Here is a 13,020-nt window from a genome sequence, read left to right as displayed (position 1 = left end):
TATACGCAGATCTTGTCTAGGTCTAGTCACTCTGCGTAATAATGCATATCCAAACACTCACCAACTAATTGGATGCATGTCTTCGTCACAAGTTGCAAAAAGAAATTACTCTTTCCACTGCAATAAAATAATAGTTATTATAGATTGACAAAGTTTTTTTAAAAATTTTTGACAAACTTTTCTAATTAGGTAAAAGAAATTATTTTATTATTTTATTTTAATTGAAAAATAAAATTTAATTTACTTTAATTCTATTTTTAGAAACTTTGTTAGGTTTATTAAAAGATATTTTAGAAATCTTGTTTTCATGTCAAAAAATAGTTAATCTTATTTGACAAAAAAAAATCTCCATACATTTAAAAAAAAAAATAATACTAAAACATTTAAACTTTGACATTTTCTTTCTTTATAACTAGAGTTAACATCTCTTAATAGTTTTGAAATATAGAAAAAAAGTTAGAAAGTTAGTTAAAGAATATTAATTCAGTTCTCAAAATTTAGTTATTACAGTATCATTTATTTCTCTTACTAAATATAGTAAAAATAATATAATATATATATAATAATAATAATAAAAGATATAATAAATATTAGAATCGGTACTTATTACATAGGCTGGGTGGATGAGTCAATGGCTATTTTAGTCATGTTCTAATGAAGTCATTAGTTTAACCTTTTAGAAACGTGCAGAATTTCGAGATTGGGCTTGGTTTGAGATATACATAAATTAATATTAACATTTTCATAAATTACTTAATTTTTTAATTTGTTTATAAATTAATATTAAGTGTGATATTAAACTAAGAAATTTTACGTTGGTAATATTAAAGTTTAATAATCATAAAAATATATGGAGACCAAATTAAATTTATGGAAATAAACGATTGTGTTCAATTTTGATTTGTAAATGTATTTGTAATATTTTTGTGATTTATTTTCTTAAACATAAAAAAAATATTTTGAAGATTATATTATAACTTTTCATATAAATGTCTTATAAAAAATAAATAAATAAAGATATATACCTCATTGCATATTTTGCAAAAGGAAATGTGAGCTGATTTTTTTTTTGTCTATTTATTTGTTTAGACGTTTTTATTTAATTATAATTTCTGCTATAAGCATTCGTTTTGGTTTTGGACGCTTGTTGGTAATAGAGAATCAACGTATGTTTCTTTAATTATTTTATTATCATTCTTTTAATATTGATTTTTGTAAACGTTATACTCTTCATTCTATTCAATGTTTTCTGTAAAACGTTTTCTAATTAAATTTTTTAGGTGACAACTTTTTATTAATTAACCATGTTTATACTTATATTTTATTGACTTTTTATGCGGTGAACGATCTAGATTATTTCATTAAATAATTTACAATTTTAATTTCATTTGAAAGTCACTAATCAATACTTATTGTTACCTAGCTAGTCAAACTTTCATAATAATGTAAACTATTATTTCTTTTTGTATGATATATCAACGTCAAGTCATATTGGTCAACATTTTAAATTAATTGCTAGTAAAACAAAATGGTCACAAGAGTAACTTCAATGTTTACAAAATATAACAAATGTGGATAAAGACATATTTGAAAAAAAAAAAAAACACTAAGAAGGTTGTATGTTCTAAATTAATTAAATAGATTTTATGATATGGAAAGGGACTTGATGTAACAAGCATATAAAATAAATGTGAACTAACGAGACAATTAATTACAAGTATTGAGTGATTCAACAATTTTTTGAATGAAGAAGGGTTTTTTAAATTGTGCTAAATAACCAGTAATCTTTTTAAGATATTAAATTATTTATTAGGTTTTACTTAAATTTAAGAGTTTATTTTTGATATATTAATTTTGACATTATAATATTGAGTCATTTTAAGCTAATATATGTGTTGAAAATATAAAGGTGTTGATAATAAATGTATGGATATATATGGGTTGAAAACATAGAAGAAGTTGATAATAAATGTGTGGATACTTTTGTATTGAAGGCGTGTGTAAAGATGTGAAGACCAAGCCACATGTTATACCGATAACAATTAACCTAGTACAAATATAAATGATGGTATTATTAGAAATAACATAATTCGAGTTTGACAAAAAATCACCAAAATCTGTAAAAAAAAAAAAAGTTCATAGTGTTAGAGTATTTTTTTTATTTAAGTCGTAGTATTCACATCACAAATTTAGGATTTAGATTCTATAAGATATTTTTATTAGTGGAATGCGATAACATAAAATTCCAAACACTAAATTCAATTTTTAGTTTAATATATATATATATATATATATATATATATATATATTCTAAAACATATATATTGATAACATAATGTTTATAAAATTATTGTATTGAAATAAATTATTAGTAATACCATAAGATAAGATAAAGAAAAGGAATGGAAAAAATAGCTAAACTCCATGAATGTTTCCTTGCACCAAAGTTGAATGAATGTCAATCGTAACTTCCTTTATATAGATATGAAATTGAGTCAATTCGATTCACACAAATTGACTCACTACGAGCTAGATTGAAAATGAATAAATCAAATTCGGCTCATTTTATGGTGAGTCATGAATTTTGCAACCCGACTCAACCCATTACAGATTGGTAGGTCAAATGGGTTCACTCACCAACCCATTTAAAAGAATTATTTATTTATTTATTTTTAAGTATTTAAATATTTAGATAATTTTTGAAGTAACTCATCAGATGACAATCACAGTAAAATCAAGAATCAATGTCTTCATCATACTCACCATCAATATATGATGAATTATTTTCAAGAAAGTGTCTATGTAGTCCAAGAAAACATAATCAATATTATACATTTTCTCTCATGCTATTCAATAAAATATAAATAAAAAAAACTACAAATTTTTGTCATTCTAATTTAGAAAAATTTGTTTATAAGAGGATTGCTTGAGTAATTTACTATAAAGATTACAGTTAAAGATTAAAGTATCAACGTATATAACCTGATCATCAAATTAATTAGACATTGAAACTATTCAAATATTATTGAGCAATATTCTAACATTTTAAAAAAATGAAATTGTGAACCTACACAATTAGGAGTAATAAATAATTATTAAAAAAAATAAAAAAATTGTAAAAAATGTTGGTGGGTTAAGTGTGTCAACCCACCTCCAACCTGACTTAAACCAGTTTGATCCGTGGATTAAATGAATCGGGTTGAGTCTCAATCCACTTTTAAAAAAACTGAAATTTTTTCAACCCAACCCGACTCGAATCCGTGATGAGCCGAGTTGACTCACAGGTTAAAAATAATAATAAATATAGTACAACATATAAAATAAAATATATTAACTTTAACACCTATTTTAATAATATAATAATATTATATTTATAATTTATATTGAAATATAACAGAAACATATTAAATTATTGGTTGTGTATTTTTTGATAAGGGTGTCTATATCTTCTGTAATAATTGTTATAAGTGCTTTCATAAGTTGTTATATGTCTTCATTAACAAGTTGTACTGTTCGATTTCGCAATTTTCTGTCTCGTGGGTCTGATTGACATTGTTGTCTACGAAATCCACTTATGCACAAATGTACAAGTATCATATGCATATATTTAATACACTTTTACATATATTTTAAATACCTATCATTTTATCCTTTAATTTTTTTATAAATATTAAATTTAACTATTTAATAATCAAAATATTTATGAAAGTGAATTGTACTAGTGCAATGCAAGGAGTGTTAGACAACATTTTCATTACGCGAATCCAAAAAGTGTGTATTAGTTTTAACTTTTTATGTTAAATAATTAATTGACAAGTGTAATTATCTTATAAACTAATTAGTATTTTGTAATTTTTTTATTACATTTCAATATATTCAACTACGTATTATTTTTTATAAGAGAGAGGTCACGTAACACGTGGTTTATTATTTTTAATATATGTTATATACTTTCCAGAAAATAGATAAAATTTAATATTTTAATTATTAACTCTAATATACTGCTTACTTATAACAAATTAGTATGACTTAATGTAATAAAGGATCATATAATTGATAAAAAAAGGATAAACAATATCGTATAACTAATTAGAAAATAGAACATAAAAGCTTGTACAGTTATATACTCAGAAGAGAATCACATCTCAATTCAATTTCAGTTCTTATTTTTTATTTACTATTTTGACTTTATCCTAATTTGTACGTGAATCTTATATTCAAAGATCTTAATTTCATAAACCTTTATAGAGATTCCAGTTAAGAAATGTTCAATTTAAAAAAAAAAACGTTGATATTCAGAAATAAACCTTTTTAGTCATAAGAGTCCAGAGTTTACATTCTTAAAGAAATTTTTAAAACATATATAGTGATATTTTGCAAGTTTTGTTCCATCCATAATTTATTCTTGAAATTAAATTTGTAACATTGACTTTTATAAAGTTATAACTAAAATATCATTCGAGTACAACAATTATACATCAAGATATTCAATTATAACACGACTCACATAATTTTAACTATAACACAATTAATACAATAATAGGTATATTTGGTGATTATCAATTTATCATGAATAAAATTATATAAATCATGAGAACAGTTATTTTTTATTGTCATATAGAATTTTATTTATTTTTATAATATTATTCAAAAATTAATATGTAGAATTAATTATTAAAGTTACAGATTATATCATGATTTGGAAATAAGATTATTTTTAAGAATGGTAGATGAGAAGAAAACAGCACAAAGGCAAGGCAAGTCTCAAGTTTGCCAAAAAACAGTAAGGTTAAAATTGACATTTCATTTTAACATTACATATTTTGTTCTTTTTTCCTTCTTCATGGGATCCACAAGATTTATTGTGAACCACTTTTATCTCAACCAAACCAGCTTGTATTTTATTTTTCTTGTCTTTTTTCACATACTTTTAAGCACACTAAATAAAATGTAAAAGTTATATATATATATATATATATATATATATATATATATATATATATATATATATATAAATGTTGGTAGTTGAGTCATTCATTGAAAAGGTTGTGTTTAACAAATAAAGAAAAAAATTGAAAAAAAAATAGCAAATAGAATAAGATAAATAAATAAGAATAGGAAAATGGAGATTATTTAGTTGAATAGAAAAGAAAAGATAAATAAAAAAAAGGTTAAAATACCTTTTTGGTCTCAATTTTCGTCAAGTTTTTTCAAATAAGTCCTAATTTTGATTTTGTGTTCAAATAGGTTCCAATTTTCGTCAATTATGTTAAATTGGGTCCTTTTTTGCTAACACCGTTTAAATCATTAACGGCCATAAACAGTGACAGCCACATGTCATTTCGTGGTTTTTTTGAATTTTTTTTATTTTTATTTTTAATTTTTAATTTTTTTTAAATTTTTTTAAAATTTTTTTTAAATGTATACGTGTCAACCCAGGAGTGTGCCACGTGTCACTTTGTGGTTTTTTTGAATTTTTTATTTATTTATTTGAATTTATTTGAATTATTTTTTAAATGTCCACATGTCAATCTAATAGTATGCCACGTGTAAAAGCCAATATTCTATATTCAATTTGCTTTCTATATTTGTTATTTTTGTTCAATTAGGTCCTAATTTTTGTTAAGATTAACCAATTTGGTCCCTATAGAAGATGTGACCAAATTTAATTTTTATATCAAAGTTATAATGATGTGAATTTTAATATATTATATAAAGATATTTAATAAAAAATATGAATTTTAATATAAAAATTAAATTTGGTTTTAATTTGGAGAGGGACCAAATTGGTTAATGTTAACAAAAATTGGGACCTAATTGAACAAAAATAACAAATATAAAGACCAAATTGAATTTAGAACATTGACTTTGATACGTGACACGCTACTGGGTTGACACGTGGACATTTAAAAAAAATTAAAAAAAAATTATTTTTTTTTAAAAAATTCAAAAAAACCACGAAGTGACATGTGGCACACTCCTAAATTGACACGTGTACATTTAAAAAAAATTAACAAAATTTAAAAAAAAAATAAAAAAAAAATTCAAAAAAACCACGAAGTGACACGTAGCAGTCATTGTTCATGGCCATTAATGCTTTAAACAGTGTTAGCAAAAAAAGACCCAATTGAACAAAATTGACGAAAATTAAGACCTATTTGAATACAAAATCAAAATTAGGATTTATTTGAAAAAACTTGACGAAAATTGTGACAAAAAAGATATATTAACCTAAAGAAAAAATTAGAGTAAAAGTAAAGTGAATCATAAATTAAATATTGAATACATATGATTCTATAATTGAAACCTAACTTGATCCTCTAAGTATCTTTTTGTAAATAATGTATTGTAACACGCACTGAAAATAAAAAATATAAAAATATGAAAATAGAAGATTTCTCTCTCTGGATGAGACGGGGCCTAACCACATAAAAGTCATCCACCATTTCAGAAAATTTTATAATATAATATTATTTTAAAAGTTAAATAAACTATATAAAACTATAATTTATCATGAACATAATTATTAAAATTGTATGTCACTTTTTTATTATAAATTTGATATATTTATTTCATTTATTTAAAATCAAAATAAGAATTTTATAAAATAATAGTTGACGCAACATAAACTTACAATTGAAACCGGTCTTCAAATTAATCCATAATCTAAATAAGATATATTCAACTAACTCAATAAATTTAATAATTAAATAAAAGCTTAAAATCCACTGATACCACTCTCCAAGTGGAGGAGATGGAGACAGAAGGAAATATACTTGGTCAAAGTGTGATCTCATACTAAGATTTGGAGGGGAAAAAATCTATCATGGCTGGATAACTTATTGGTGCAATTTTTCCGAGGTCCAATCTGGTCTTTATGTCAGTGTCTTTATGTCCGTGTCAGGATCTGAGTGGTTGATATATTTTTGAACTTTCTGATTTCCGTGAGATAATTTTGATCAGATAAACACAAACAAAGATGTCATCTCAAAAATAAAATAAAATAAAATTTCATAATTTTTTTTTAATGAATAATAATATTTTAGTTGACTTCTCTTGATGGATTTTTAATTTATTATTCCAATCACCATTCATAGAATAGTAAGTTAAAAATAATAAAAAAATAGTCAAAATATCAATATTTATCTTTTATATCTTCTTAATTTTACCCTTAATATTATTTTTATTATGGAAGTCAATAAATTATATTAAAAAAATCTTAACCACATCTACTGGTCCCATTCTATTAACCATATGTACTAGTGATAGAATATTAAAAAGGACTATAGTAGTTTGACATAATTATCATTTTTACACCCATTTCATACTGCATTTTATCATTTTTAACCTTTTTTTTATAAATTTTCAGAATAACCATTCTCTAAACACTATATAATACAGTTCCTTTAATTGTTTTTGTTAAGAAATAATATATTGATTACCTACTTAAATATACATAGTAAACAAAAATTTCATTTAATTTATCAATTATCTCAAAATGTTATGTTTCTAATTGAGATGGTAGTATTATCCAAGATTTTGATGGGGAAAGAAGGCAGTAAATCCACATCCAATTGGTGGAGAAAAACATTCTTTAACAAAGTATTGTAAATATCCTGCCTTAATCTACAAATCTAAAGGCTAAATTTTTTTATCCAGAGATGAAATTAAACACTAAACTCAAAATAAAATAAAATGGAACATGTGACTACGTCCAAACAGCAACTATCTTCAATTTCACCCCCACGTAGAAAACTAAAAAATGAAAAAGAAAAGTATTAGTAATACCCAATCCCTTTAACTTTCTTTTTCTCCGTTTTCTGCCTGAACTATGCACATAACTGACCTGTTCGAAACCGACTTCATTCTGTATAAAAGCTGAGTCCTGCCTCTCAACTTATTCAGGTTTTCGACATGAAATGATCGCAAACTTAATGAGACCCTTCTTGTATCCCTCTATCATCAATGGCATTGCCAATGCTCCTTTTATCGTTTTTTGTCCTGACAAAAAGAAGTCATAAAATACAAATCAACAAGTTTCTAGTCCGGGACAACAAAGTAATCAAATACTAATCAACAACTGCAAAAGGAAATCAAGAAATTAAGTAAGGAAACGCAGAAGTCCACATTGACAGCATATAGTGTAGCGCTTTAAAAATAGTTAGTGAATAAGAAAGTATTTAAAAAGAAGGTACAAGTTCATTTTTTGTCATCATTGGCAAGAGCAGAATAACTTGGAACATTTTTTTTTCTTTTGCTACATACTTTATACATGTCTTGTAATTGTAAACCATTATTTTTCCCTCTTTGGTTACCTATTGATTCAACGAATACTTTTTACTTGATTTCTTTAATAATCTTTTAACCAATCTTAAGCATAATGGGATATTGAGATATTTAAAAATCATTAATAAAATTAATACTTTATCAAGTAAACCATTTCTTGAACATTTTCATAACTAGAATTTTCAAATGTTTTAACTTTTAAATTTAATATAGAAAAATTTTGATGAAAAAAGGGAAGACAATTATTTTAAGAATAAAATAAGAGAGTTTCACAATGTTTACAAAAACAAACAAACAAGTTGGGATGTTGAATTGTAAGATTTATAATATTTAATAAAAAATTAAAAAATTCAACTTCCAAACATATATTCCGGTGGCATAGTTAAGATGGAAGGAATGTTTGATTGAAGAAAGGAAAGGAAAGGAAAGTGAGACAAATTTTCTATGACTGTCCTGGAATTTTCACTACTAAATCTAAGTAAGTGGTTGGATTCAGCCATTTATGTGTAAAAATGTCAATTTTCTGGTAAATGTCATGCACTCAGTTGCGTGTTTTAATCTATTTCACTAAACACACAGACCAACTATGTTCTTGGCTGTGAAGGCTAATGGAAATAATCATCAGTGACATACACTTGCGATAGAAGATGAGATTTTGCTTTGTAATTCGAGCTTACCACTGGTCAAGAGTGAAGTGAAACCCTTCCATGTCAAGGCTGAACGTATCACTGCTGGCCAAAATGGAGCAACAAATCGAGACCAATCTTCTGACTTGATGTCCTACATAAATATCAACCATGTCAAAACAGCAATACAATTTACTTGGCCTGTCTCCGCACAGTGACCATATGCATATATTATAATATTGAGAAAGCACTTATTAGCTATGTGTATTGGGTACCTGAAGTGAAAGTGATTTAAGCAATTTGATATAATCAGAAGCTGAGCACCAGGCTGGAAGATAATACGCATCACAAATCTTCTTCAACAGATCTTGCTCCCATGGTTTTAGGGATTGTTCGTCAGGGCCAAGATCCCTGTGGCACCATGTTACTATTATTATGGTGCCACCTGGTGCTGCTACCCGAGCCAACTCTCCAACAAACTGTCAGTGGCATGTGAAACAAACATTAATTCGATCATGGTTAAGGTTTAACTATTGTTCGAAGTGTGAAGCAGAAAACTTATATGAGATTAACAGCGTACAGAACAGAAACAAACATTAATTCAATCATGGTTAAGGTTTTAATCTGTTGTCAGTCACAAGTAAAGCATATATATAGTGGAAGAGAAATTAAATTGAAACCTTAGTTTTGTCAGGCATATGCTCTCCACTCTCCATGGACCACACCAGATCAAACTGCGCATCAGGGAATGGTTGCTCCAGAGCGTCAGCAACCTGAAAAGAAACCTGCAATAATAGAAACACGGAATCAAATATTTTATACTTATATTATATTATAACAGCTACACGTGCATAAATTCTACAGAAGTTATAAAGAACTTTGAAAAATGTGTAAATTAGATCCAAAAGAAACAAATGCCCAGAAATTAAGACCTTGTGAGCCAATCCTTGAGCTGCAGCAAGAGCATTAGCTCTTTGAGCTTGAACAGGACTCAGAGTGATACCAACGCTGGTTGCCCCAAATTTCTGGGCCAAGTATCTAGAACTGCCCCCTATGCCACACCCAACATCAACTATTCTCTTCGGCCATTTCGTACGTTCCTCTAAACAACCCAGAACATAATCAAAATATTAGTCAGCAGCAGTTAATAGTCAGTTACCACTTTCAAACAACTAAAATCGAAAAAAAAACAAATAACTCAGTATCAAAAGATCCAAATCCAAATGATTGGTAAACAATTGGTAACAGTATACGTACACCAATGAGTATGATGAATACACACACTGTTCTATAGAAAATAAAACCGGTTTCCAACTGTTAATAATTGCAAAAAGAGAGTGAATGAAAGCAAGAGTGTGTTGACGAAACAAAAAGAATACCAGATATAGAGGCAAAACGAAGCGACTCTTCGATCATTCGGATCTGAGCCGCGCGATGATCCGAAACCGAAACGGTGGAATCCGGGTCGTAGAAGCCATGGTGCATGTGGTCGCCCCAGATGTTCTCCCATATGGAAGACGACTCGTCGTAGAACTCGGCTATTCCCTTCTGCAGTTGCTTGTCGTCGTCACGTTGCGGTGGCAATACAACCTCCCGTCTCTCGGCGTTGGTGGTGGAGGCCCGAATTGGAGTCCATGACCCGCGTCCGACCCGGATTATGGCGAAAGAGGTTGGGAAGTGAGGGGATTGGGAAGGAAACGTGTGGATGCATGAGATTGGAGAGGTGTTGGAGATGCGTGCCACCGTGTCCATGTCTCCCCCACACACACACGCTCTTACATTCACGGGTAACGCTCAATATAAAGCAACGACGCGAAATCCAATGGGTTGCTATGTACTGAAAAGGAAATGAAAAGAATATTTCATTCACACTCGTTATTTTCTGCTCCCTTCCTTGAACGACTCACTTTTCGGAGGTGACGTCACGCCATCTTCCTTGGCTGCGCTTGTAGTAGCTCCCACATCTGTGCTCTTTTAACCACTAAATAATTTTAATAAATATACGGTATAACTTATTTGTACTGTTATTATATATATATATATATATATATATATATATAATTTTTAAATTTTAATATAAAATATTGTTAATATCCGAATTTTTTACATATTTTAATTTTAAAACTTAAACAAATTAATATAATATTTTTAATTCAATTATAGTTTAAGATAAAATGTATAAAAGATTACTTGTAAAAACAAATTTTAATTTCAAGATTAAAATTAAATAACTAAAAGTATATTTAATTATTATTATTATTATTTATTATTATATATTTTTTAGATATATATAATAATATTATATTAGCAGATGATTATGTAATGTTATTAAATTAATATATAAAATAAAATTATATTTATTAAAATAAAGTGAAATATATAAAAAGATAAAAGAATAATTATTGATAAATAAAGAAAAAGAGAAGATTGTTGAGTCCTTTTTATTTTTTATTTTTTTATTTTAATATGCGAAAATTACTTAAAAGGAGGCAGTACACATCGTTGTAAATTTTTTATCTAAAACAAAATTTTTAATTAATATTTGTGTTAGGTTAAGTTTAACAATAAAGTTAAATATACTTACAACTTTTTTCAGGAAAAAGTTACCATTGTGAGGAAAACGAAAAAGAAAAAGTGAGAAAAATCTGACTGTACTACAAAATTTCAAAATTTGTATTAATTAAAATTTAAGAAAATTTAAATTAAAGACAATTGGGTCAATTCAAACCATTGCACGAAACATACGTATTAAAATCGAAAAGTTAATATCGATCACGACACGACGTTATTATCATTAGCTTGACTGATACTAGGTGATGTATAAATATTATTTTGCTTAAATTTTTAATATTATATTAAATAACATTGAGTTAAATTTTCGAATGTTTTGTTAGTATTCACTATGAGATGCTAACTTTCATTTATACTAAAATTTACCAAATGATATTATAAATTGCAATTAGCATTGGTCATTCATATTTTATTAAGCCCACACTGTATTATATTAGGTATATACACGATTTCTATTAGTTTCACATGACACATTAAAAATAATAATATTTTAACTAATAAATTTTAACAACGTATAACATGATATGTTATTTTTTAAATAATTTTGAAGTATTAAAAATGAAAAAATTGAGAAATGAATAATCATTTAAAAGATGTCACCTAAAATTATAAGAGAAAGTTATCAAAATTTAGTAGTCAAATTGTTATTTTTTTTAAAAATATTAAAATTTTATGACACGTAAAAATTAGTTGAAACCGTGAACAGAGGAGATATGGCATTAGAGGTGAGAGTTAATGTTTCTATATAAGTTTGTTGAAATAAGATGATGATATTATTTATTTTAGAATAAATTTCATCATACTTTTATTATTAAAAAATTATCAAAAATATATATTTAAATCATTATCAGACTATTGAATATACTCGAATAATAATAATAATCTTTCTAGGAAACTCTTGTTTTATAATCCTTTTCATTGTGACACTATCGTTGTCATAATCAGCAATTTTTTTCTGCCTAATACGTCTCCGTGAAACCAGTGATGGACCTTTGTGGTAGCAGGGAGGGGCCATGGCCCCCCAAAATTTTGATTTTTTTTTTTAAATTTTAGGTATTTTAATTTTTTTTATGTTATAGATATTAGATAATATATTATAAATTAATGATGATTAAATTAAATATTTTATTTTTTTTATAAATATAATAATTAATGTTAATAAGTAATAAAATATAAAATCAAACATAATAAAGAATAAAGAATACAAAGATTTATCAAGATGTGTTTATTATTATTTTTCATTATGGTTTGACCTTCTTATAAATCGTTTTCATTTCTTATTCTTAAATTTTTTTCTTTTGTTTTTGAAGAGAAAAATATTTATTTTTTCGCTCTTATTTCTCTTTGTTCTCTTTCATTCACGAGGAGGAAAAGAATTAGGTAATTCTTTTATCTTACTTGATAGTGAAATATTAGTTTAATAAATTATTTAATAAGTCTCTTTTATATTAATTTTTATTTTATGAACATAGAAGTAAAAGTATCTTATTGTGTGTTTTTTTATAACCGGATACTGTGGTTCATTATATGACTTGAG

General features: G+C 26.2%; 1 protein-coding gene across 3 annotated transcripts; it reads right to left on the bottom strand.

The window, feature by feature from the left end:
* Positions 1-6,630: 6,630 nt before the first annotated feature.
* Positions 6,631-10,721, bottom strand: LOC114168600 (gamma-tocopherol methyltransferase, chloroplastic-like). Of its 3 annotated transcripts, none has more exons than XR_003600707.2 (7): positions 10,292-10,721; positions 9,845-10,014; positions 9,593-9,697; positions 9,188-9,391; positions 8,964-9,066; positions 7,847-8,001; positions 6,631-6,935 (listed from the first exon to the last, which is right to left on the bottom strand). XR_003600707.2 is itself a non-coding variant. In XM_028053483.2 (6 exons), exons 1-6 carry the CDS (start codon positions 10,662-10,664, stop codon positions 7,898-7,900), a joined length of 1,059 nt encoding a protein of 352 aa, XP_027909284.1. In that variant the 5' UTR covers positions 10,665-10,720; the 3' UTR covers positions 7,538-7,897. The 3 variants fall into 3 exon arrangements, 1 of the variants encoding a protein (XP_027909284.1); XR_003600706.2 differs by lacking the exon at positions 6,631-6,935 and adding an exon at positions 7,538-7,755 and having other exon boundaries at positions 10,292-10,720; XM_028053483.2 differs by lacking the exon at positions 6,631-6,935 and having other exon boundaries at positions 7,538-8,001; positions 10,292-10,720.
* Positions 10,722-13,020: the final 2,299 nt, after the last annotated feature.

Source organism: Vigna unguiculata, chromosome 11, assembly GCF_037176805.1.
Source record: "Vigna unguiculata cultivar grain cowpea cultivar isolate G323 ecotype 2 chromosome 11, ASM3717680v1, whole genome shotgun sequence".
In the NCBI taxonomy this organism is placed as follows: Eukaryota; Viridiplantae; Streptophyta; class Magnoliopsida; order Fabales; family Fabaceae; genus Vigna; species Vigna unguiculata.
The sequence above is the reverse complement of the archived record's forward strand: the minus strand, read 5'-3'. Positions and strand labels throughout refer to the sequence as shown.

Coding starts and splice junctions, on each gene's coding strand:
- LOC114168600 (XM_028053483.2), bottom strand. CDS start 10,664: ATGGACACGGTGGCACGCATCTCCAACACCTCTCCAATCTCATGCATC. Junction 9,392..9,592: donor ATATGCCTGACAAAACTAAG/GTTTCAATTTAA, acceptor TGCCACTGACAG/TTTGTTGGAGAGTTGGCTCG. Junction 8,002..8,963: donor CACTTCACTCTTGACCAGTG/GTAAGCTCGAAT, acceptor TCTTTTTGTCAG/GACAAAAAACGATAAAAGGA.